Genomic DNA, 26341 nt, shown 5'->3' with positions numbered 1-26341 from the left:
AGCGCCAATGGCATCAATCATAGTAACACTGGTTACTTTCCCCAGTTTCTCCCAGCCCCGCTACCCCCTCAAACGTACATCCCATCGTCGACAAGAAGAGGCCACTTCACTTCTACATCGTCATCTTCCAGACCATTCGGTAATCTTCCCTCTCCAACCAGTAAGTCTCTCCTAGTAGCGCCGCCCTACTCAACATACCCTTCCAGTCTCGCAGGCTAGTATATTTGCGAATCATTTGTTAGTTCGTACGATGTTTTTTGACTGAGCATGTTTTCAAAAGTTAATACTTGCATTCGTTAGGGCCTCCTCCTTCATCATCTGGATTTCGTCGATCTCACCCCCGACAACGCAGGCGCATAATGTCAATGGAGTCTGGACACGACGACAACGAGGATGACGGGTATCATGGCCATCATGAGCATGTTCTCCACAGTCCGAACAGTTCCGAGTCATCACCAGAGGTGGAGGAGGCCTTGATCCGACAGATGCAATTTGTCAGAGGCTCTTTAACGACGAAGATGGTGGCTTCCCAGCTGACGCTCCAGTCCCTCGTGAGCATCAAGCTTGAGGACTTGGCAGAGACAGACCGAAGTACGACATTCCTTCCCATCGAAATTGATTCAAGCTAACGTGTTCCAGGTTGTGTAATTTGCTATAACGAATATGGCGTTGATACTCCAGAAGGTATTAAAGAGGCTCCCCTCCGTCTACCGAAATGTGGACATGTCTTTGGCGACCACTGCATCAAGAAGTGGTTCGAGGATTCGGATAGTTGCCCATACTGTCGAGACAGACTACATTCAGAGCCTAAGGCACAGACGAATTCGTCCGCCACCGCGTTCCTAAGCTTCATGAGAAATAGAGGCGCGAGCATTCATCCAGCGTGAGTATATATTGAAAGAAGGAGGAACACGAATATCTTGTTCCCTTGATCAATTAACTGACTTGGGCAATAGGATGATAGCAAGTGGTCCGCACGATGAGGTTCTGGCACGGGCAATTATGGCCACGTATGGAGCGTCAGACCCGCTGAACAACAGCTCGCGTCGATATTCTGCACAAGTACCTGGAGAGGGAAGGCCGCCGCCTAGAGAAGGTGTTGAACACCAGCACCGTCGACTTCGAACCCGGTACGGCAGTTCATCCACACGTGACAGCTTGGCCTCACCTGAAAATCGCAGCCAGGCAACGTCGACATCCTCACAGCCTGTAACGGCTGGTTCTGGTCTATCAGCCATACCGCACCAAACCGAAAGTCCGCTCACGGAGAGACAGATACAAGAGTGGACAGGTGTACCCACCCAGAACGCAAGCGATGGGTCGACGACGATCCGGGGTCACAACGCTGAAACCGAATCATCGACTGGAGCGACGCCAGTAGTCTTGCCGATCTCACCTTTATATGCAACACAAGAGGATGAGGCTCAACACTCGAATCTGAGGACTCTTCGAAATCCATTACAAACACAGACGAGTTCCCCATTTGAGGGTCTGGGGAACAACGAAGCGGCACCAGATATGGCATATCACGGCAACCGCAATTGGTAATGTGCCATTTTGTGACATAATCTTGACTGTATCTCCCGAAAGAATTGGAAGAAAGGGTGGCGGGGCAAAGAACGATGGAGAACAGATGCGTTTGCGATAACCTGGTCGGTGGCTCCTTGGAGTACGGGATCGCAGTCGCAGCACAGTAGATGGACTTTTGATATGGAAATTCGGGACTCGCATAATACATGAGGTCAGAGGCCTTTTGGCACGAGTTGGCGTTGAGTACGATGATATGGTCATGGTTGAAAACGCACCAGATCAAGGGATTTTTGGTATGTTTCTGGTTGATACCACCAATGATTGATTGAGAGGGAAGAGTTTTGATGGGGCACATGCAAAGAGACTGAATTGTTTACTGCTCCGTATCCAGCCAGTGACCTATCACTGTAGCGGAATTAGCGAAAATATCAAATGAAATACCGTACTTTACATACTAGGTAGTAAGGGCTGTACTATGGTACACTCCCAAAGACCCTTGCTCAGCTTATATGGAGCCAAGAATGCCTACCGATCTCCTCCATCGTATTTCCATTGAAGCGTCCGGCTCCGCAACTTATACTAGAATGGAACTAGCGCCTTGATGTCTCCGCATCAAGAGTTGGTCGGTCGGAGTTTTTGTTGTATCGATGATGCCGTTGGAACGGGGCAATGTTGATGACCGACTCGGACCGTGTAGTGCGTCCGTTTATGTCTCTGACGATTCGAGTATCTCATGGAGCCTTGGATGTTTAGGCCTCCCCACTACGCTGAAGATAGACGAATCGCTTATAAAACCATTCCCTGTCACTGTACCCCTTGAGACGCGCAACTGTCGCCATTGCAGGTGTTTTCCTACGTTCAACCCGAGTTTCATAATCCGGCCTCTTCGATTTTCTCCCTCTCTCTTCATTCTCATCTAAACACAAATATCATGGGGCTACCATGGGAGCGTATCACAGCCACTGCTGCTATAGGTACCTTATCGCTCGCATGGGCACAGAACAACTGGGTGAGACTTCAGCTCTTAGGACGCTTCACAGAGCTTTGGATTGCGGGCCTTGCTATCTGTGGCGTCTGGACAGTATGGATATATCCTTTATTTGTGTCTCCCTTGAGACATCTTCCTGGACCGTCCGGGAACCATTGGTTCATGGGTCAAGCGCAGAAAATCATGGCCGAACCATCAGGTGTTCCAATGCGAGAATGGTTCGTTGGCGTATATCTTGTGACGAATGCGAGATGACGGAAATTTTACTAATCAGCAATGGCGTTTAGGGCTTCTAAGATTCCCAACGATGGTCTACTCTGCTATCGTGGGTTTTTCAATCAAGAGAGAGTGATGGTCTGCTCACCCAAAGCCTTGGCTGAGGTACTTAGTACCAACAGTTATGCTTTCCCGAAACCCTCTCATTTTCGATGGTCCATTGGTCGTATTCTTGGAATTGGCATCTTACTTGCGGAGGGGGAGGAGCACAAGATGCAGCGCCGCAGCTTGACACCTGCATTCGCCTTTCGTCACATCAAGAATTTATACCCAGTCTTCTGGAGTAAGGCCAGGGAAGTGACACGCACCATGATGGCAGAGTTCGGTGGGGAGGGAGAGGGAGAGGTCCATGTCGAAATATCCAGTTGGGCATCACGAGCCACACTCGATATTATTGGTCTTGCTGGGATGGGTCGGGACTTTGGCGCCATTCAAGACCCTCAAAACACTCTCGCTCAGACATACAAGCAGATATTCAAGCCTTCGCGCCAGGCTCAGGTGCTCGCTTTTATCGGCATGATTATTCCCATGCAATTCATCACAAAGCTACCTTTCCGTCGAAACGAGGACATTGCTAAGGCGGCCACCGATATCCGGGCGGTTTGTCGAGATCTTATCCGTGAGAAGAAGGCGAAAATTGCCAATAAGGAGCAAGCAGATGTTGATATACTATCGGTCGCTCTTGAAAGTGGTGGTTTCACTGACGAGAACCTGGTTGACCAGCTCATGACATTCCTCGCTGCAGGGCATGAGACAACAGCTTCGGCAATGACCTGGGCAATATATATGCTCTCGAAACATTCCAATATTCAGAGCAAGCTGCGGGATGAAGTACGCGAATATCTTCCCTCTGTGGATTCGGACGTTGATATCACAAGTCTTGACATAGACCGCATGCCATACTTGAATGCTGTGTGCAGCGAGGTTCTACGATATTATGCCCCTGTCCCGTTGACAATGCGCGATGCCGCCTATGATACCACCATTCTAGGCCACTCAATACCCCGCGGCACACGTGTTGTCATTGTACCGTGGGCTACTCATTTTGATACAGAGCTCTGGGGCCAGGATGCGGGTCAATTCAAGCCAGAGCGGTGGCTCCCATCGGGTGGAGAGAGTGGTTCCGCTGACCGCAAAGCAGCGAGTGGTGGAGCGAGCAGCAACTACGCGTTCCTGACTTTCTTGCATGGCCCACGGAGTTGCATTGGATCCAGTTTCGCAAGAGCAGAGTTCGCATGTTTGCTAGCGGCATGGATTGGTCGCTTTGAGTTCACCCTTGCGAACCCTGAAGAGATGGATGAGAAGAAAGTGGAAATTCGGGGCGGTATAACGGCCCGGCCCGCGAAAGGAATGCATGTCAAGATCAAAACAGTGAGCAGCTACTGATGTGATACGGGTCTATTTGTTTGGCGATTATGGGTCAGAAATTCGGTGTACAGTACAAAGCTTGATTTAAATTTACATGATATTATGTTACATAGGCGATATTGCGTGAGATGGTAGATTCGCGAGGTGGGTGTGTGGATGCAATTATCAAGCCGTTCATTCACGTTAGAGCTTGTCTCAGCTAACGGGTAGGGATGGAACGGCTCGCCGATACACTATTCTACAAGCATTCTCAACAAATTCTTGTTGGTTCTGCCTGGCTGGTAGAAAATGAGGCCTTGCTCGTCTATGGACATTGGTATCCAATGAGAAAGAGTTGCAATGTGAGACCAAAACTGTGAGACAATCAACAAAAGAGATCCCGAGTATTTGATTACCTATGTACAGGGTAGGTTCCACCTCGTAGCCTGTAGCCTGTAAGAACCGACACTGTCTGCATGTGTGACTGCATGACTGCCAGCTGGCAAGGGATCTACGATGTGGATATTACGACGGCGCCTAGCCAATGTGTGGCGGCCTGAATGAGGTATGCAGATTGTCGAAGCACTTTAATTAAAGCCAAACGCCCACGATATCAGCCCAAGTGTGACAAACCTAGAAGTTGTCTCTTACAACGTACCCATTTAGATATGGTAATACTCGCCTAACCATCAAGTGTATCTATGCACAATTCAAGATTTGAGAATTAGCGCCCGCGCCTCCTCTCATAGCAAATGGCTCATCGCCCAGCCCAGAAGGCCAGATCAAATTTAAAATCGCGACAATCCCCACCTATTCTATTTCAGCTTGGCCAACGACGTGCGACCCCAGCCACCGCCTGTTTTGCGGGCCGCGGCGGACGGGCCCCATGATAGCTGGCAACGAGCTCCCGAAAACAAAACACCATCAAAACATCACGCTCAAGAACCCCTTCGACGAATCTCGCAACGCCGGTAGACCGTAAACCGGCACAATGCAGCGAGACAATCGCTCTCGGGACCCCGAGGGAACTCGCCGCCGGTGGTACGAGTCTCGCGACCGTGATCCGAGAGATCGGGGAGATTCGCGTCAGCAATCATCGCTGCCATCGCAACAACAATCCCAACATCCACAACAACCAATACCGCAAATGTATCAACAACACTCTCAGCAACGAGCATATGACCCTCGACGTTATGAACAATCCCCTATGTATCAACAGTCACCGCAGTATCCGCAATTTCCACCACCTCCCCAGCAATATCAACAATCGCAACGCTACTCCAGCGCGCCGCCTCAGCCAGTGCCGGGATATAATCACTCTTATCAACCACAGCATAATTCACAACGACCACAGACACCTTCAAGTGTTTTCTCGTCCTCGAGTGACACCTCGACATCACTATTAGATATCTCGCGATACAAGGACACGAAACAGTTTGGTGGTGTTTTTGGCACATTTTTCAAGGCGCCTTCGGACCGGGTCAAACAGCGTCTTCACAGAAAGAAGAAACAGAAGCGTCGTGTGCTCTACTTTGGAAACTCATCATCATCTTCCGTGAACTCTGACCTAGCCTACGGACAGGGATACGTCCGGCAACCAAAAAGCCGTACACTGAGCCCCCGAAGTCAAAGTCGTGCCTCTGGCCAAGGCTATGCCTTTTCCCCAGGTCATGGTCCGACTCAAGGACATCGACGGCGCAGCTCAGGGGGGTCTGATCGCGCATCGCGACCCACGCCTCGGAAGAAGACTGCCGATGAAGAGATAATGGCCCTTGGCCAGCAACTCTCTGACTTAGCACGGCGGTCCAAGGAAGATGAGCAACGCCTATCTAGCCGAGGATCAGGCAAGGGTAAGGCGGCTGCTCTAGGTCTTGCAGCCGGCGCAGCTATGGCATCTGGTTATGGCCGGCACAAACACGGCTCGCGGGGGTTGGGTAGCTCAAAGCAGCGCGTCGACACCTCGGATGATGACTCAGACTGGGAGGATGCCTCTGACAATGAGTCGTCTAGTAGTGATGACGCTGGTTCAGCTGCAGACTCAGAGCTTGCATATGGCATCGTCGGCGAATCTATCAAGCCCGCAGCCGGTGCTGCAGCGGCTGCAGGAACTGCATCAGCCACAACCGCTATGGCTGGGTCCAGAAGGCCCTCAGGTCAAAGCCCAATGCTTGACTCTCGGCGATATGGAGACCGGGGCTCTATCGTTGACCCTCGCCTCTTTGGCCCCTACAACTCTCTTCGAGGCTCAATTAATACTCCATGTGGCTTCCGAGACGAGGAACAGGCTGCTGCATACCGTCGCGATTCTGCTAGCCTAGAAGCTGGTGGACCAATTCATATGCGAGATGTGTACCCCGCCCCCATCTCCGAACCCTACAGATTCGACGGAGATCAGTTCCCAATGTCTGATAGGCGCCTGAATTCGTCGACTCGACCCGCGCCGGTTCCCCTGCAACAGCCGGTCCCCAAGCAGGCGGTTTCATCAAAAGTTTATAATGCTGAAAAATTTGATGACATAAACCGCAGGGAGCCTCGGCAGCGCAAATCTGAGCAGCCAGATGGAAAGAGCTGGGCAGGAGTTGCTACGGCAGGTCTCGCAGCAGCGGCGGTCGGTACGGCTATAGCGTCTTCAGCATCTTCGCGAAAAGACAATTCCGAGAATCATGATGGTGGGGTGCATGACCGTGCTAATCGAGACCGTCGTGAGCAAAAGCTCATCGACCTAGAGCGCCGGAAAGCCCTAGAAGCAGAGGAGCAGAAACTCAAAGAGTTAGAGCATGTAAAAGCCCAAGAGTTGGAACGGCGAAAAGCCCAAGATCCGGAACGTCAGAGGCTCGACTGGGAACAACGCCTAGCCCACCTTGCCCAGCGACAGGAAACATTGGAGGATGAGCGCGAACGAAATGTGAAATGGGAGCGTGACTACCGTGGATCGGATCCCGAGCCTATCTTTCCCAAGTATAACGACGAGCAAAAATCTTCACGACGATATGACCATGACGATACCCCCACGGATAGAATGGAGAAGAAGAGTGTTGGTGTTGTAGATGTGCCTCAAAGGGATCAGGGCGGAGTTGAAGCATTCCATATTGAATCGGGACCGGAGTTCAAAGCGTTGCATGAACCTGTTGTCCAGGCTGACAACAGCGAGCGTGATGCGACTCAAGATGGCCGTGACCTTCCTCTACCTATCGGTGCTGGCCATCGCCCTCCAAGCGACTCAACTCAACCTGTGCATGAGACCATTGATCCCTTCCAGTACCAAGTTGCGGACGATGCGTTCACTGTGTCACAAAGAACCACGCCTGGGCGCCCCCTTACACCTAATGTTGTCACCATTGAGCGCGAGCCTAATTTCGATGACTCACCGCCAAGTTCTGCAGCAGCCGACGCTCGGTTAAGCCGACGAGACTCGTTTGAGATTGAGCGTATGGTTGACGAGTATCGTCGTGAGACTCACGATCCACCACAACGTCGCGATACCCAAGTTGGTCATGAGTTTAAAGAGGACGAGCGAAAGGCCAAATCTATTCTTGACGAGGCTAAACATGCCACCATTCCTGTTGCAGCTGCCGCAATAGCATCCGCCGTTGCAGTCGAACATAAGCGGTCTCAAGAGCATGGACACCATCGCCAATCAAACGATAGATCTCAAGATGGCTCAAGAGGTCGCAAAGACACTGTGCAGGAGGAAGCTGACAGGTTCTATCGTGAGGCCTGCATCGCCCGAAAAATCGCTTCTGACGAACTACGATCTCGAAGTGCATCCCCTGAGCGATCTGTCGTCGACAAGTGGCAAGAAGATAAGAATGACCCATTCACAATTGTCACACCGCCGATCATGGAAGACAAGCACCCGAACAAGAACATGTTTGATGGACCAGATGCAGATGTGAAGATTGATAACAAGATATACCCCCGGGAAGAACGCCATCTCCGAAACCTGGGTGACAATTCTTCTACTCTTGTTTTGAGGTCAAGAGAGCCTTCGCGAGAGCGTCCTGTCCTCAATCTGATATATCCTACTCCTGTTACAAGTCGCCAACACACGCCTGCTCCTCAAGCACAGGGTGTAAGACAGGCGGATGATGAAGTACCCACGCCTGACGATGTCAGCATCGGACCTAAGGGCGAGATCATCTCTGCTGGCGAACTCGTGTCTGTCCCTAAATCTGTCAGCTGGGGCGAGAACGAGACGAAGAGCTTTGAAGTAGACACACCAGAAAACCGAAGTGATTCCGACAATTACTTCCCTACTGATAAATCGCCAGACAAGCCTAGGCCGAAGCTAAACAAGGCCAGTCGCTGGGGTATTCTTGCCGCGGCACTGGCTGGCAGCAGTGCCGAGCCACACAACGAACCTGATTTCGTAGTGTCATCCAAAACCTCAGATATCCCCAGAAGTTTTCCGGATGAAGCAAGCAGGGACATCTCTGTTCACCAGGCTGAAGACGTTTCCGGTGACGATGTGATGCACGAACCTCCAATCCCTGGGCCTAAACCTCCAAGCCCACATCCTCAACAGATGCCTGGCGGCTTTGCAGATGACTTTGAGTTTGCTGCTACTCTTGCTGCGGGCCTGAAGGATACTGGCTTCAACCCCGACATCGTCATTAATGACCCCTCCTACAGTCGGCGTGACTCTCCACCAGGTGTCCAAGAGGCAAACGGTGATTCTCATGGCAGCACGAATGGCAGTGCCTGGTACAAGCGACCTTCCGCCGAGGCTATTCTCGAGCCTAGAAATGACAACATCCCAAATCTTCTCCCCGAGCAAGGATTTATTCTCGGAGAGGTTGAGACCCCTCAGGAACCACCTTTTGGTAAGCATGAAGGTGAACGTCACTTCGAGCCCGACTCGCCAAAGCCTGAAGATGTGCCACTTCCTCAAGACAGTTCCGAAACTTCGAAGTCGAGCAAGCGAGAACCGCGCAAGCGAGACAAGTCCAACGTTGTCGTTGTTCAGGATGATGGAAAGATTGAGAACATCAAAGCGGAGCCGTCACCTTCAAGGGAGGTCGGTGAAGAGGTATGGGAAGATACCACTCGAAAAAGAGGGCAGAAGGATCGTAAGCGTCGCGATCCCGATGACATGAGCCCAAGTATATCTTCTACCAATCACTACACAAGCGACGCACCTGCCAAAGACATCAGATCTGATCATGAATCTGAACCGAGGAATGCCTTTGCAGAATACGATCATAGCCAGAGCTTCGACGCCGCGGATATCGCCAAGGTAGCTGTGCCAGCTCTCGCGTTGGGTGCGCTTGCTTCCTCAAGTTCAAGAATTACACCCTCTCGTGACGTTCGCTCTGAAGACGAGCAAGACGCTCCCAGGAAGTCGCACAAGCCTTGGAATGACGACGATTATTACTATGACGACAACAGGTCTCGCGTCTCCGCCCCTGTGCAGCCTTCGCACCATCGCCATTCATCTCGAGACATATCCTCCCGAGACGTTCGATCAGACGATGAGCGAGAAGATCACAGGCATTCAAGCAAGCACAGAAAGGACCGCGATTCTCGGGACGATGCGAGATATCGAGATTCTTCTACACTGGACCCCACTGATCGACGGTCTGTAAGACGAGGAGCATCTCGAGATCGTTCAAGAGATCATAGGTCTAGAGAGAGGTCCAGAGATAGGTCACGGGATAGAACAAGAGATCGATCCCGAGATCATAGGTCTAGAGAAGGTTCCAGAGATAGGTCACGGGATAGAACAAGAGATCGATCTCATCACAGAAGGCCTGATGATGATGAGCGGCCAAAAAGACCGAAGCGTCACACCTACAGCAATGACTCCCCAACCCGGTCATTAGTTGCTTCCGAAATCTCTGTTGGTAGTTCAAGCAGCAAGAGAAGCAAGAGGTCGAAACGAAGGAGTGGAGCCGAAGAGGATTTCGACGACAGCAGAGAGAGCCCATCGGATCGAAGACGTGACTTCTTTGATGACCGAGATATTAGCTCTGTCGTATCCGAGTCACGTGGAGATGACCGTCGGCGCGAGAGCGGACATAGACGCAAGTCTTCGCGTTACGATGATGATGACGACGTGAAATCGGTTGCATCTCTACCTGGGTCATCCCGCCGGGACAAGGAGTACAAAGAACGCAGAACCCCTGAAAAACGACCAAGCAATAGTGTTCTTTCTAGCCTCTTCAAATCGCGCAAGGATAAGAAGGATTCTTTTTTAGATAATGCCGGCACCCTTGGCGCGGGTGTCGGCTTAGCGAGTGCAGCGGCCATTGTTGCGTCTGATGCTGCTCGTTCCAACGCCGCTGAGACCTCATCAGATCACGAGAATTCTGTCTCTCGTGATGGCCGGCCTCGTGCGCGCAGTTTCGAACTGGTTGACCCTGAAGTCGTGCCCCGTGTTATCAAACCAGCCATTGACCCTCAATATGGCGACCTCCTTCCTTTACCTCCCAGCGAACCGACTAGCCCTTCTTCTGGCCCGGAGGAACTACCCCCTCTTCCCGACAGCAGGCCTGACACCCCCCCCGAGGAGCGTATCATACGGCGGGATTCACGTACCCATCAGCGACGTCGTAGCGTTTTCGACACGCCCACAAAATCACCTAGCCGAACCGCTGTTCCTATCGCCCTTCGTTTGGGTAACAGGTCAAACCCCGCCTCTCCTGTTAGCTTCAAGGCATCCCCCGCGAGTTCCCCTATAACGTCTCATTCCGATGCCGTAGTCATGTCAAGGCGAGCAGCTCGACCAACATCCTGGGACAATAGTAGAGAAATCATGCCACTGTATCTTCTTGAACACTCACGACACCAACAACCAACTACTGGGTCAGTGCTACCTGCGCTCCCACCTAGTGAACCTAGCGAGACTTCTGCAAGGAACTCACCCGAATCCGAGTTTCTTAAGCACAGTGACGATTATTTCGGCTCTGGTCTTGATTTTGCCGGCCCTGATCTTCGTGTTGATACCGAGCTATCGGAGCAGCATCCTAAAGACTCTGTGGCAGGATCTCAGGAAACAACGCCTCGCGCGGAGTTTATGCCTGCGCTTCCAGGCTCTTTCTCCTTTGATACTGCCAGAGAGCATGAGGAGGAACTAACAACTTATCTCCCAATGCCTGCAGATGTCGTCAGCAGGGAAACAGAAACCGACGTCTCTGCTGCACCGTTGCCCTTTGACGCTTCTGCTACGGCTGTTCCTACCACCCTCGCTTCTCATGGTCTCTTGGAAGGCCAGCAACAAACTCACTCACCCGCAGACAAAACAGATAACCTGACATCTGCTGATGAGCATTTCTCGGACCCTCTCGAGGGTCACCCAGAGCAGATGTCACCTGGAGAAGCTGTGCTGAAGTCTGTCGCCGAGCCTAGTATTGAGCCTGCTACCGAGCCTGCTACCGAGCCTGTCGCTGAGCCTAGTATTGAGCCTGCTACTAAGCCTGCTACTAAGCCTGCTACCGAGCCTGTCGCCGAGCCTAGTATTGAGCCTGTCGCCGAGCCTGTTGCTGAGCCTAGTATTGAGCCTGCTACTAAGCCTGCTACTGAGCTTATTGCTGAGCCTAGTATTGAGCCTGCTACTAAGCCTGCTACTAAGCCTGCTACTGAGCCTGTTGCCGAGCCTAGTATTGAGCCTGCTATTAGGCCTGCTACTGAGCCTGTCGCCGAGCCTAGTATTGAGCCTGCTACTAAGCCTGCTACGGAGCCTATTACTGAAGCCACGAGTGAGACTGCGCCCAATTCTTCTACAATTTCCACCGAGGCTGTCACGTCCAAGCAACTTGTAACTCCTGAAGAAGATACAACTGTTGGTGCGAATGATGAAGTTCTCGAGCCTTTTCTTGCAGATTTCTTGGTAGAGGATAGCACCAGAGGGCTCGCAGTTGGACAAGCAGTTGAAGATGTCACAGCCCTGTCCCCAGAACTTCCGTCACAAGCAGTTGAGGAAGCAGGCCCTGATATGGTTGAGCTTTTCAATGGCCAGAACGTCAAAACTGTTATCGACACTACTTATGAAAACCCCGCATTCACCAGAGCGCCGGACAGCATATTTGTCACAGACCCCATTGTTGAAGTAGTTTCAGGAACTGATTCCACTACAAAGTCCGCTGCCCAGCCTATGGAAGAGAAGCGAATTACCGATATTGCTCGCGACATTAACACCGGGATAACCAACCCTGATATCGAGCCTCAATCAGTACCAGCTGTTGTTGCCCAAATGGAGCCTGCTACTCAAGACTCGGAAACACTGCTCGTAAAGCCTGGAGACGCTGTTGCCCATCGTGCAGAAAATGAGATTACTACCGACGAGTGGTCAACCATGAACGCAAAGGATAGGAAAAACATGAAGAAGAAACTTAAGAAGAAGGGGCTTGAACTGATCATTCAAGACTCATTCAACGTTCCCCTCGCTGCTAGCAAGGATGACAATGCCGTCCTAGGCGACGAGGCTGTGGTACCGAATGAATCTTCTGAAACAAAGCCGGCTATGCTTGAACTCGAGCCCACCCACGAACATACACCTCAACCCTCTCAAGATCCTTCTGCCGACCTTTTCGCCACTGAAGCCGCGAAGCCCCAAGAGCCTGGGGTTTCGCATGAGGAGCAGCATACGATCGCACAGTCTGAAGAGGTCCAGGAAGTCCTTGAACAAAACAAACCAGTTGGTTCGAACTTATTGTTGGACCGGGAAGCGGAAGAGTCACCAGGAGAGCTAGACACCGCAATCGAATCTATGGTACCATTAATAGAGCCTGAGCCCGTAATCGAATCTTCTGCCAATGCTCAAGCTACCGCGGAATCGACTTCCATCACTGCTTCGCCTGTCGCAGAAACGGCCCTTGAAGAGCAGCTGGTGTCTCCATCCAAAAGCAAGAAGAAAAAGCAGGAGAGCAAGTTTCAGCAGCCATCCGAAGAGGAAGCAATTTCTGTAGAGTCAACAGTCACCGAGCTTGAAGGCACAGGCCCAGTTGAAATTTCTGAAGCTGAAAAGGATGCGTTTGATGCTTGGACGGAGCCAGTCGCGCTCATTGAACCCTCTGCTGACCCATCTGAAACAGTTGCTCATGGTGACCCAGGTTCTGTGGCGGAAATGCTCACAAGGATCACTGTTGAGCCTGTCGATGCAGATGCATTCGATGCCTGGACTCAACCAGATACCATGGCTGAAAGCCAAGATGCTCCAGAGAAGACACAGGATAAATCTACAAAAGCCTCCGACCCGGCTTCTGAATCGCCCACTGTATCAACCCAGGGTGACAGCGCCGCTACGCCCAAGTCAAAGAAGAAGAAAAAGAAGAAGAAGGGCGCCAGAGCCGATGATGAGCTAGTGGTGGAGAAACAAGAGATGCCTCAAACAGGAACACCCCTTCAAGTTGAGGACACGGGAGACAATGAAGTGATTAAGGATGGCAACAGAAGCTCGATGAAAGAGTCGCCCGTTGTGGTAGCCGTGCCCACCGATGTTATTCAAGACAAAGAGATCCCGAACCCACAGTCTATTTCATCACCAAAAGATACTGATCAAGTTCTTGATCGTGGAAAGGTTTCTCCAGTTGAGGCTCCCGAGCCTGGCGACCCTGAGTCAAAAGATGACATCGGCTATCATCCGGCCGTTCGTGATTCCCAGACTGCCGCCAAAGATGCACGAAAAGACAGACAAAGTCAAGGGTACTTCCCATCTGCTCTTCGGGCACTCCCCGCCACGGCTGGAATTTCCGCTTTCAAGAGAATGTGGGGATTCCGGGACCAAACGCAGTCACAAAATAAATCAGGCGAACCTGAATCTGATGCCCAGGTCCAGCCTGATGCAGTAAGTGCTGATAAGTCAGTGGCAGCAGGCACTAGGTCTGATATTATCACGCCAAAGCTTGACCGTGACGTTCTCAGGGATAAAGAGACTACTGGCGTAAGCGCTAGAAACCCAGAAGTTTCCGACGTCGAGCCAGACTTTTCAACTGCTGATACCGCCCCCGATACGCATGCCAACAAAGCGAGTGGTACCACATTATTAGAGCCTCAGACTTCTGAACCACTTTTCTCGCAAGGAGATGCACCAGCAGACGAGTCTCAAGGAACTTCTTATGGACTGGAATTCTCCCAAGTTGACAAATCAGTCAAGGCTACAGGGGATGCTAACCGCGACATCTTTGCTGAGGATGAAGTGACTACCACCACGGACAGACAACTCACCGAGACAGCCCCAATCTCGGCTGTTGAGGGGGACTCCGCCGAAACGTTAAAAGATTATGTCCTAGGTCATCTGGCAACAAGCGCGGTGGTCGCAACAGCTTCTACTGAAATCAAGTCCGACGAAATCAAACAAGAAGATTCCTCGACGATAGCTACGGCTGATGATGTTAAGCCCCCAGTACACGAAGCTACTGAGGCTACGTACAGGGATTCAACAACGCCAGCTCGGGCTGATCTTGGTCAGCTTGTCAAAGAAGAGCCTATTGTTCCAGTTGAGGATGAGCATGCGAGACTTGAGGAAGCAGGCTCAGAATTGAGCACAAGGCCTGTAGAAGCCAGCACTGAAGAAGTGGCCGAAGGAGATGCCAGCAAGACAACTGAAGGAGAGAGTGCAAAGTCTAGCGCGGAAGCAATTGGCGAAACCAACGAGGCCGACGCAACAGGATTGAAGAAGAAGGCCAAGAAAAACAAGAAGAAGAAGAAGAGCCAACCTAGCCAAGATGAGGCTCCCGAGCAAGAGACCAAAGACACTACGCACGTTAAAATCAGCCAGGATGTATCAGGTACCGAAACAGCAGTAGTGTCTGGCAGAAAGAATATTGATATTCTGGCGCCAGATCTCATGGCTGAATCTTCCGACTCTATTGTTGAAAATACTTTCCTCGACCAGAAACCTGATGACGAGTCGACACATGACGTGCTGGACGTATCAGGAGTTAAGGATCAACCACAGTTTGATAAGCCAGCCAAGAACCAATCCTTGAATACTGCTTCAGTGGAATCGCAAACCAACGAACGGTTGCAGACTGATGATAAGTTGTCTGAGCATGGCCATAAGGAAATCCTGTCGAGTGACGCTGAGCCGACTGAACCCGAGATCAAAGAACTACCACAGATTGATGACCACTCAGCGGGGCATCATGTTCCGGATCAATCTGGGATCAGAGAAGAGCCCGTTGAGCCTAAGGTTGAAGAACTGGCGCACATCAGTGACGAAACAACTAAATCCGAGCTGAAAGAACAGCTTCAAGCTGATGGCCAGTCATCTCGGCCTGAAGCTGAAGAACAGCCCCAAATCGGTGATGAATCGTCCGAGGTTGTGTTTAAGGAACGATCGCAGACCAATCTCCCAATGGGGCCCGATACCGAAGAACAGACACCCGCATTTGAAAACTCGACTATTCTTGATATCAATGATGAATCACAAATAGCAGGCGTGTCAGCTGGGCCTGAAATAAGAGGCGAGGCACCGAGTGAGAAGCCAGTTAACGAACTTTCACTAGATGAGCTGCCACCGGCCACAGATGATGGTTCCCCTCAACTTGCTCTTGATGAAATCCTGCCACCAAGGAGACCAGATGCTCGTCCTCGGGAAGTGGAAGCCGCCAAGGAAGAACCCTCTCTCGCAGCTGAGAACGTTGAGGCGGAGAGCGAGAAGGCAGAGATCGAAGCTCTCCTCGAGAAGAGAGTGAGGAGGAAAGGGCGACTTTTGAAGAAGGATCAAGTACGCCTTGCTGCTCTTGAAGAGAGTGCCGCTCAAAGGCTAGCGGCATCAGCTGTCCCTGAAGTCCAAGAGCAAGTTTCCGAGAAACCGGCGGACATCAGCAATGCTGAAGGATCCCAACAGGAGTCTGAAACAATCGACACATCAAAGAAGGCTGAGGGCATTTTAGACGATGACAAACTGCACTCAACTGAGGAAGTGCCTACCCCCAGGCCTCCTGATGTCGTCAAAGTCCGCGCCACCGAAGTTTCGACTGAAAGTGAGACTCGAGATATTGGACAACCGACCGAGACTACCGAGGTGGCAACGTCTCTGCCGGTCGTAGAAGGGACCGAGAAAAATCTTGATGTTATTAACACGGCTGTGACTACTAAGCCTCAAGATGCTATAGAAGCTCCTGAAGACAACACTTCAGAGCTGACGAGCACTAAGAAGTCGAAGAAAAAGAAGAAGAAGAAATCAGTATCTCTTGTTGAGGACGATGAAGTTCAAGGTGCAGCGACACAGAACAGCGAACCGCCTGTCATACTATCTGAGCCCTTGCGCCTCGATGAATCCACAACCAGCGTCAACGAAGTATCGGTTGCTGAACCGGTTCCCGAGGACGTCTCAAATGAAGCCCCATCAAAGGATTCCCAACAGCCTGACATATCTCCTGTGAACCATCCCTTGGAGTCTGCAAACGAGAGTACGGCCGTTGAAGTCGACCCTGAAGCAAATTCTGCTGCTATTGTGGAAGAGGTCGAGCCAGAGATCTCACCTGATAAGAAGAGCAAGAAAAAGAAGAAGAAGAAGAAGATCGCCGCTTCTGACGAGCCAGAGAAGCAGCCTGAAGCCGAACACACTCTCCAAGAATCTCCCGAGTCAACTTCTAAAGACTTGATCTCTGATGCAGCCAAGAACTCAGCTCCGCAAGAAGCACAGTCCGACCTTGGCCCGACTGCAGAGTCGAGTGGTATGGAACCTACAGAGACGACTGCCCATCAAGATGAGCCGTCGCCTCCCAAGGAGTCGGAAGTGATAAACACTGTCGAGACCACCCCAGTAGATGATGAGCAGACTCAGCCAGCTGATGCCAAGACCACCATAGAAACCCCTTCTGTCAAGGAACCAACACCAGCCACCGACAAACCTGATATTGTAGCACCCGATGAGCCTCCCTCCGAAAATCCGCCCGAAGCCGAGGAACCCGATTCACCGGCAAAACTGTCAAAGAAGGACAAGAAGAAAAAGAAGAAGGCCGAAAAGAAGAAAGCTGCCCTTGAAGAAGCCCAGGAAATTGAAGCTGAGGCTGGCCTTGCTACCTCTTCTCAGGATGCTGACGTTTCGGTCGATACTGGAATCAATGTCCCAGCCGAAAATTCTCAAGCCGCGCACGATGAGACCCCTAAGCAGACCGATGAAAACGAGACACCTGATAGCGCGGTTCCTTCGGAGGATAAAACGACTCCTCCGGCCGACCATATCAATGTACCAGATACCGGTAATTCTGGAGAGCTTCCAAGCGAAGAACCAGCTGGTTCTGAAGACGAGCGGGGTGGGTTAAGCCTCAGTCAATCCCAGACCGACCAAAAGAAGAAGGCTAAAGACAACGATTTTGAAATCCTGCAGGACCCCGAGACCAACCGCCCAACGGAGCCGGAGATGATTCCGGATCCGGAAAAGCAGGACGCCGCCGCCGCCGCCGTGGATAAGGCGCAGAGCCAAGGATCTACGGAGGGCACAAAATGGAAGGAGGACACGAGCATAGCTGGCGACCTCGAAGCCTATGTCGGGTCCGGGATGAAGCTGGAGCCAGAATCGGAACTGGGACAGGAACTAGGAGGCAGAAAGGAATTTGCAGGCTTGTCAAAAAAACAGTTCAAGAAGTTGAAGAAAGTCCAGGCTCTGGCTGCTTTGGATTCCTCCCCCAAACCACAGACGCCCAAGGAAACCGGAGCCTCTGAAGAGGCACGATCGGAACCATTGGCTGAAGCTGGATTGGAATCTGAATCAAAGTCCCAGGCTCAATCCGAACCTGTTGCTCAAAGCTCTACCGAGGCAGATCCAGAGCCTGACTTTAAGGATGAGAAAGAAAGATTTCCGGAGATCGAGGAGATTGTACCTATAATTGAGCCCGTCATTGAAGCTGAATCCGAGTCCAAAAATGAGACTCAATCTCTGGACAACACCAATAGCCACTCTCCGACTGGACAAGCCATTGCCAAGCCTGAAGCTGATGGCGCCATTCAGGGATCACAACTTGACTCTAAGCAGACAGCCTCTGGACAGGGTACCATTGTTCCTGCGTCGGAGGTTGATCCTGAGGATCAAGTTGCTAATTTTGGTAAAGACCCAATTACAAACAGTGCAATTGAGCAGAAAAGTGTGGTGGAAATCGATGCCTCATTAGAGTCTTGGGCTATGCCAAGACAGACACTCAGAAAATCTGTTGATACGATTGAGGTCTGTGGCTCAGAATTTGAGGCGGGAAATGAGGCCGATGTCGCAACCAAGCCAAATTTCACGGAAGAGCTCATCCAAGAAGATCCCTCGCCCTCTTTCGCAATGAAGAATGATACAACAGACAGCACACATGCCAGCCTATCTGAGGAAGCTGCCGCTTCTACGGTGTTCGAATCTCCTTTGCTGAATGAGCATGTATTGACAGACGCGCCTGTCGGATCTGAGGATGAAATTACTCCAGGACAAGCGACTGACGATAATACCGAGTCTGTTCCACAGCTTCCTGAAGCTTCTGCAAACTCCTATTCGGACTTCGACTCTATCGGCAGTAACACTGATGCTCTATATGGCCTCAAAGAAGGCGAAACAGATCATACCCGGGAACTCAGTGTCACAAACACAGCTGCTTCTGGTATTGTTGCCTATGATGTCTTCACGTCCTCACCACAGCAGATTGCAACGAAGGCAGTGGAAGCACCCCCCCTGGACATAGAGTCTTTCGAGGATCACCCTTTGCTGCCGGACACCGCTGAACAAGCGTCTGAGCGTCTGGAAATTCCTGATATTCCCGCCCAGCCCAACTGGTCAAATTCAACCTCTCAACAAGCTCATGAACAGTCGCATGCTTCTCCTATGTCACTCACCGTTCAAGCGATTACCGATGCATCCACTTCAGAGATAGCACCTACAGCTACTTCTGTCTTTTCAGAGAATTCAGCAGACCCCAACCATGGTATGACCGAGGCCCTTGAAAGTTTGTCTGCAGCCGAGAAGAAGTTGAAGAAAAACAGAAGGAACAAGAATAAGCAGGAGGGCCTCCATGAAGATGCCGATCAGGTGGAGGAGCCGAGCAAACCCGCAGATGTCGACATCACTTCAAACCTCGCAGTCGTTCATGAATTGACAACACCTGCAAATCCTCCAGCCGACTCGATGAAAACTCCTGCATCCACGTCTGACCCAAGAGCAGGCTTGGCAATATCTGATTCCCCTATGTCTGCCGCACTATTCCAACCCACGATCCCTCTTCAGATTACTGCCGACATAGAAAATGAGGAACAAGATCAATTTACGAAGGAGATGACGACAAAAGCCTCTTCCGAATCCTATCATGAAGAATCCTATTCTGAGCCATCTCATGAGCTTGCTATTTCTCAGCGCGCACTCAAAGCAATGGATGGTGTAGGCGTCCAAGATTCCGAACCAGTCAATGGGGTCGATGAGAACCAAGTGGCCGAGGGTCTCGCGACGGTGCATCCGCGGTCTCGACAAATACCGTTGTCGATTTCGCCTGATCCTCCAAACCAGGTGATGGACATCACAGCCGATGAATGTTCTCATTCCTCAGGCGTTCAGCAAGCTGAGAATGAGTTTACCGTCGAGGAGTGGGCAGCCTTTTCTTCAAAGGACAGGAAGAAGATGAAAAAGAAGCTGAGAAAGATAGGCCTCGACCCAATCATTCAGTCTTCCTTCGAACCAACTCATTCAACTGGCAAACCTCTGCCCGAACCTGCGTCCGAAACCAGCCCCCCTGCATCTCAAATCGAGCCAGTCAGTGGTAGTAGTGCTGGACAACTTGCGGAAGATCCGGAGGCGTCAAGGACATCTACCAATAAAGACAATATTGGGAAGGAAACAACATTCGAGATTCTCAATGATGGCATCCACGAGGGCATTCTCGCAGACGCAGTACCTGCACCTGAGACACGAACAATCCGCGAGACTGAACCAGATCAACAAAAGCCGCTGAATGGTGATACGGGACCTTCTCCTACACAGGAAATCAGGAGGGAGCCGAGCGATGAAACAAAGACGGATGACGAAGTTCAGGCTTTGACCGAGACACAAACCACAGCAGAGACATACGTATTTTCTGGAAAAGAGCAACTCACGCCTAGTATGCAGGAAGATGGAGATGTTCATGGTTCTCTAGTGCCTGAGAATGCAAACAAACAGGAGCCAGGAAGCGACAGTGTGCCAATTCCATTGTCAAAATGGGAATCACCGCCGCTGAGTAAGGCGGATCAAGAAGTGAAAACAGAACAGCCCACTAGCCAAGCACCTCCAGATTTGGAGCACTCGTCCAAATATACTCGAGAGATCGATGTGGGTCTTGTCGGCGCTACATGTGCAGTAGAGACGCTGCCACAACAGGAAACAGGAGAAACCAATGATGAGGTGGCAGCAGTTCTAGCACCTGAACTTTTGCCCGAGGAGAGCAAGGAAACCGGGGAGCACGATAAGCCTGCCCTTGTTCCAGCCGAGAATTTCGTCTACAGTGATGGCCCAGCCAATTCTACTAGGGCTGAGACGGACCACGAAGCTTGCCTTCATCCTGCTGAGCTTGTTCAGAAGCATCAAATTGACGGCAAACCTTTGGACGAGTATGGCGCGGTTCCATTCGCTCCATCAATAGATCACTCCCCAACCATGAGCGACCATCCAGCGCCTGGAGCTTCGCAAGAATCCCCCAAACAAGCGATGAGCCTTGATCCGGCTGAAGTTAGTAACACTGATAACTCCGCTGAAGTTTCCAGGTCCCATCTGGACACAGAAGGAAACTCTGGCTTACGAGCAGTTCCTGTCAAGAAGCCTGATGAAGCTATGCACACAGGCACACTCACAAGCTTTAAGGATCTGGAGTTGTTCGAGTCAACGGAACCTCTGCGCGATGTCACCACGCGATCAGCGACAGATATCCCTGATTCGACAAAGAACACCTTGGATGTTTCTCTACTTGATGCACAAGCTGAGCTGTTCCAGGATGGTCTTATTGGTATCAGACCAGGCGATGAGAATGCCATACTTCCAGAGAAGAAAGAACAGAAGAAGCAGCCGAAGCTGAATTCGGATACTGCTCCTTTCGTACTAAGCGATGTGAACAAAAACTGTGTAGTCTTGGAAGATGCCCAAACACAACAGGAATTTCAAAACCAGCCAAAGCCTGCTGATGCAATATTGAACAATCCTCATAGAACCCAGCCAGGAACCGGACTTCCGACCACTGGCCAGGCTAAAGCAGCACCAGCCGAGTCGGGCGATATCTTCTCGGAGCTAGAACCACCATACGGGGTAATGCCTATGACAGCCGCAACTGAGATCGAAAGTAACTGTCACCCCGCTGTGCGTGACGAATCGAATGTACCATCGAAGCAAGTTGAGGAAGCTGCTCAGATGGAAGACTCAATCACGCCGCATTTCCAGAATGATAAGAACATAAAGACGGGTCACGCTTCTGAGACATTAATAACAGAAGAGAAAGCTTCCCAACAGCTAGCAGTCCGGAAGCGCATCGACTTACCCGGAGCTTCTGGCGGCAAATCGACTCTGGATGATTCAGATTTTGATAATATAGCCCAAGTAGTTATGCCAAACCTCTCCCTTGTGCCTGGGACCACGGAGACCGACCAGGCACCGTATCAGGCCACACAAGGAAAGCAGCACCTCGAAAGCAAATACAGGGATGACTCTGTTGTTGATTTCATCATCGCCCAGAAGGAAGAAGCGCATGCCCCCCTTCAAGATTCTGGTACTGGAAACTTCACTAAAACAACTGCACAAAGTCCTCCGACATCGACAGGTAGATCTTCTGCTTTTGACAAAGGCGGGCCGTCGCTGGCGCAGGTTGAGGCAAATGCATCTATTGGACCCTCACCAAGACAGCTTTCTGAACCTTCACCTGCTGCCGCAGAAGATCCGCTTGTAAAGTTGGCCCCAAAGAAAAAGAAGCAACGGCAAACGGATCATGAACCTCTCGAGGCAGCAAGAGAAGGGAATCAAGGACTGCTATCTAATCAAGCTGTTTCTGGCCATCTTCTCAACAAACAACTTCTCTCAGAACTGAATGCCCTATCTTCCAAAGAGCTGGCGACAACGGAAGTGTTAGACGATACACGGCCGATACTGGTGAAGACGGAATCTGAGAATAAGAAAGAAACAGACAAGCAGCCGCAGGACGGTGACCTAACCCATTCCGAGGCTTTTCAGCCCCAATTGGTAATCGAAGGTCAGCCAGATACAGCCGTTCAAGCTGCATCAGGTCCTGGAACAAATGACGACGCTCCTGCTCCGACAAAAGATGGTTGCTTAGGCCCAGAATCCCCTGTGGCAACTCCCACCCTGCAACATATTCCCGCAATTACACTTGTCCATGAGACAGCGGACGAAAATACGGAGATGGCGCCAGATTCCAAGAGCCATTCGATTAGGGCTCGGCCGGAAGAGATAAAATCGAGTGGAGATGTACCTTCTAGAGGCACGGCCTCTGAAGAGAGAAGCAGCGCCTCCAATGGGCCAACAAGTTTGACAGCGACAGAGCCGTCTTACATCAAATCTGTTGACAAGTCGTTGAATAAAGAAATGAAGAAAGCCCAGAAAGTAGGGTTGGAACCTAGATCCGCTGGACCATCAGTCTCTTCGGAACATGGACCTGCCATTGATCGAGATGCCCAGTTCTCTTTTGCAAATGATGCAACACAGCTGAAAGAGACTGACAGATCATTGCCACAGCGAACCTTCGAGGCAAAGGAGGGAAAGACAGCCTTGAGAGAAACCGAGTCGACTTCCATGTTTCCGAAGGGATCTCCTGATGCGAACCCACAAGCCATAAAAGAGCCTACGGAACAGCCTGTACGCTCCCCAGAAGCTACAGCCGCCACCTCGGACGTTTTGAAAGATGAACCAGACCCGCATAAATTGAGCAAGGTCACTACGTCGGCTTTTGCTGGAATGATTGCAGCCACCGCCGCAACGTTCAGCTCTGCCATGTTCGGGGACTGGACAGAGGGTGACAAGAGTAAAGGGGCAAGACAAGATGAAAAGAAACCCGAAAGCAGGGATAAGACACTGGAAAAAAGGAATAGGGGATCGCAAAATGATGGGAAAGCAGCAACAAAGGGCCCAAATGACAACAACTTACCTGCGAAAGCTATTGACAAAAGGATACAGGAAGAAACCCCAGCGCATCGGGAAGTCCAGGATGCGAGGAGGAAGAAACCAGAAAAAGACTTCGCTAGTGGCAGTGCTGACCACAATGAAAGGCACCATAACATTACTACAGATGCTAAAGACAAGAGCGAACTGGCAGAGACAAAATCAAAAGCTTCAAAAAAGACAACCAAGGTCACATCGTCTGTTCACGAGACGTTGTCCGATGCGTCAGGAAAGAGTAGGCGCTCAGAAAGCTACGAGGGACCGTCGCAAGTTCTTAGCACATCGAGAGCTCCTCCAACGAACCCGAAGAAAGAGCACGAATCAACTTCGCGGCAATCATGTGCAGAAACTTCAGACACGATAGAAAGTCCGGTGCTTGGCAAAGGAGAGTTGGAGCTGTTGAGAAGCTCCCCCCAGCCTCTTCTTCGTCGTGGATCTGACGTTGAGGAGCCGAAGAGCGGTCTGTTACGAGAGGATAGCAAGACATTTGCACCACTGGTGGGATCGGATTCAGATATTAGTGATCTACGCCGATCGCCAAGCAGACTCTTAGAGCCAGTCCCAGAGGTTCCCGAGGCCGAAGTTGAGCCCGCCAAGGATGCATTCTCAACACCAAAAGCCAAACGTGACAGCGCTCCTGTTGGCGAAGCATTGAGCTTCCAGAGACGAAGTAGACGCTTGAGTGAAGAGGCACATCGTGACAGCGGATTCGGAGGGGAAATAGCCAGTCTAAGGCGAAGCAAACCTGCTAGTCAAGAGGCTTCACGCGACAGTGAGTTACATACCGAAGACTGGGCTGGAAGGGAAAGTCAGATACAGCCAGTTGCAGACCGCGCGGTGTTGCAAACTCCTGATCCGCCGAGCGAGCGAAGACTTCGTCGATCTCCTCGAGGCACACCGGTATTGCGAGAGCCTGCAGCACCTGGACCAACACCGGAGCCAGAAAAGAAGAAACAATATGGAGCCCTAACTCCAGCTGGCACGGCAGTCGCCGCCGTAGCAGTGGGTGCGGGCTTAGCGGCAGCCCTACGAGGACCCGAGCCTTCAACGCCAGTTCCAATTCCGGCTACGAGTCCCAACCCGATTCTATCATCAGTTTCTGGTCGGAGAAGCGCTTCAGACGATGCCACTCCTTCTCGTCGGTCAACACCTCGTCTCGAGGGTTCAGGACGTCGAACTGTCTCTAACACTAGCCTCTCTCGGCGTCGGACCCCGGAGCCGCTTAAGCTGAGGCCTGATAGCCCAGGCATCAACCGCTCTTCAGGCACCCCCACACCACCGCTCCGCCGTGTTGACAAGCGAATGAGCAGTGATTTGCGGGCTCTTCGTCAACAAAACACCACCGCCGTCGCACCCGTCAGTTCCACGCCTGTCGCAAATGAGGGTCGAGCCCGTGCCAAGGACATGGCCGACGTCTATGTAAGTCTATCACCAACTTTCATCCTAATGTAACATGACGCTAACAACAACACAGGATGGCTTTGGTGAGGGTCGCATCGGCTCACCCCGATCACCAACCCGGCCACACAGCATGCGCCGCCGACAAAGCATGCAGGTCCTTGAACTCGAGAATAAGGTCGAGCAGCTAATGGCCGAGAACCGAATGCTCACCGAAGCCCGCGCTATGGCTGAGACGAGCCTTAGTCAACGAGCCGCCAGCAGTTTAGCCGATCGCGATGCCGAAATCGACAATCTCAAGCAGTCATTACAATTTCTTCAGAACGAAGTCTCTAGACTTTCAGAAGTTAACGACGGTCTTGCAAGCGCCAATGCCGAGCTTGCAAGCAAAGACAATGGCCGTGTAACTGACCTTGAGAGTCGCAATGCCGCTGTCGCCCGTGAGCTGGAGGAAGCTCGACGCGAAAAAGGCAACACTGAACAGTCTCTTGAAGCAAAGGATGTAGAAATTGCCGAGCTTCGCGCCAAACTTGATTCTGCTAAGGAGAAAATTCGTGATCTTCAACGCCAGATTTTAGAAGCCAAGGCTGGCGACGATCATTTTCTCAACATCCGCGACGAGGATCATTTTGACCATCGTTGCCAACAACTGTGTTCCCATGTTCAGCAATGGGTACTTCGGTTCTCCAAATTCTCTGATATGCGCGCCTGCCGCTTAACAAACGAAATAAATGATGAGAAGACAATTGATCGACTCGACAACGCCGTGCTCGATGGATCCGATGTCGACGTTTATCTTCGGGACCGGGTGAAGAGACGCGATATCTTCATGTCCATGACCATGAATATGGTTTGGGAATTTGTCTTCACTCGCTATCTTTTTGGCATGGATAGAGAGCAGAGGCAGAAGCTCAAGTCACTGGAGAAGCTGCTGACCGAAGTTGGCCCCATCGAAGCGGTACGCCAATGGCGCGCCGTTACCTTGACTTTACTGGCGAAGCGCGAAAGTTTCAAGCGTCAACGTGATCTGGACACAGAGGCCGTTGTTCAGGCCATCTTCCAAACACTGTGTAAGATCCTCCCACCACCGTCGAACTTGGAAGATCAAATTCAATCTCAGCTGCGACGTGTCATGAGAGAGGCTGTTGGTCTCTCGATCGAGATGCGGACGCAAAAAGCTGAATATATGATGCTGCCGCCTTTGCGCCCTGAATACGACGCGGACGGTGAACTTGCCGCGACAGTCCAGTTCAACGCATCAATGATGAATGAACGAAGCGGCAGCATTACAACCTCAAATGAAGATCTTGAGGCACAAGGCGCCATCGTTCGGGTTGTGCTTTTCCCACTTGTAGTCAAGAAGGGAGATGATAATGGCAAAGGCGACGAAGAGATAGTGGTGTGCCCTGCACAAGTTCTTGTGCCCCGCTCCAAGGGTCTGTTTGGCGGCGCAAGTGATGGTGGAAGCACTTCCATCGGCGCTCGGAGTCATATTAGTCTTGTGACTGAGACAATGGGTCAAACTGAGGTAGATTATGTAGATTAAGGGATACAGGATATGGGAAGATACCACTTGGGAAAAGGATATAGGCGGTGTTTTGGTCTTTGGAATTCTGGGGACAAACGCATTACTAGCAAGGATTTCCTTTGTTTATTTCTGGTCTGGATGAAGGGGAAAGGGTCTCACGCTCTCAGTTTTATGTTTTGCTTTTCCTATCGCCTTTTCACGCCATGGGTTGACCAAAGGCAGATCAATC

General features: G+C 51.3%; 3 protein-coding genes across 3 annotated transcripts; all 3 read left to right on the top strand.

The window, feature by feature from the left end:
* Positions 1-365: 365 nt before the first annotated feature.
* On the top strand, positions 366-648 carry J7337_000837 (uncharacterized protein; the record flags this gene model as incomplete). The annotated part of the gene is made up of 2 exons (XM_044818584.1): positions 366-591; positions 626-648. 2 exons carry the CDS (start codon positions 366-368, stop codon positions 646-648), a joined length of 249 nt encoding a protein of 82 aa, XP_044686286.1.
* A 2146-nt stretch (positions 649-2794) lies between these two features.
* Positions 2795-4180, top strand: J7337_000836 (uncharacterized protein; the record flags this gene model as incomplete). Its single annotated transcript, XM_044818583.1, has 1 exon — positions 2795-4180. One exon carries the CDS (start codon positions 2795-2797, stop codon positions 4178-4180), a length of 1386 nt encoding a protein of 461 aa, XP_044686285.1.
* A 952-nt stretch (positions 4181-5132) lies between these two features.
* J7337_000835 (uncharacterized protein) lies at positions 5133-26130 on the top strand (the record flags this gene model as incomplete). Its single annotated transcript, XM_044818582.1, has 3 exons — positions 5133-9718; positions 9887-24605; positions 24661-26130. 3 exons carry the CDS (start codon positions 5133-5135, stop codon positions 26128-26130), a joined length of 20775 nt encoding a protein of 6924 aa, XP_044686284.1.
* Positions 26131-26341: the final 211 nt, after the last annotated feature.

This window comes from Fusarium musae, chromosome 1 (assembly GCF_019915245.1).
Source record: "Fusarium musae strain F31 chromosome 1, whole genome shotgun sequence".
NCBI lineage: Eukaryota > Fungi > Ascomycota > Sordariomycetes > Hypocreales > Nectriaceae > Fusarium > Fusarium musae.
The sequence above is the reverse complement of the archived record's forward strand: the minus strand, read 5'-3'. Positions and strand labels throughout refer to the sequence as shown.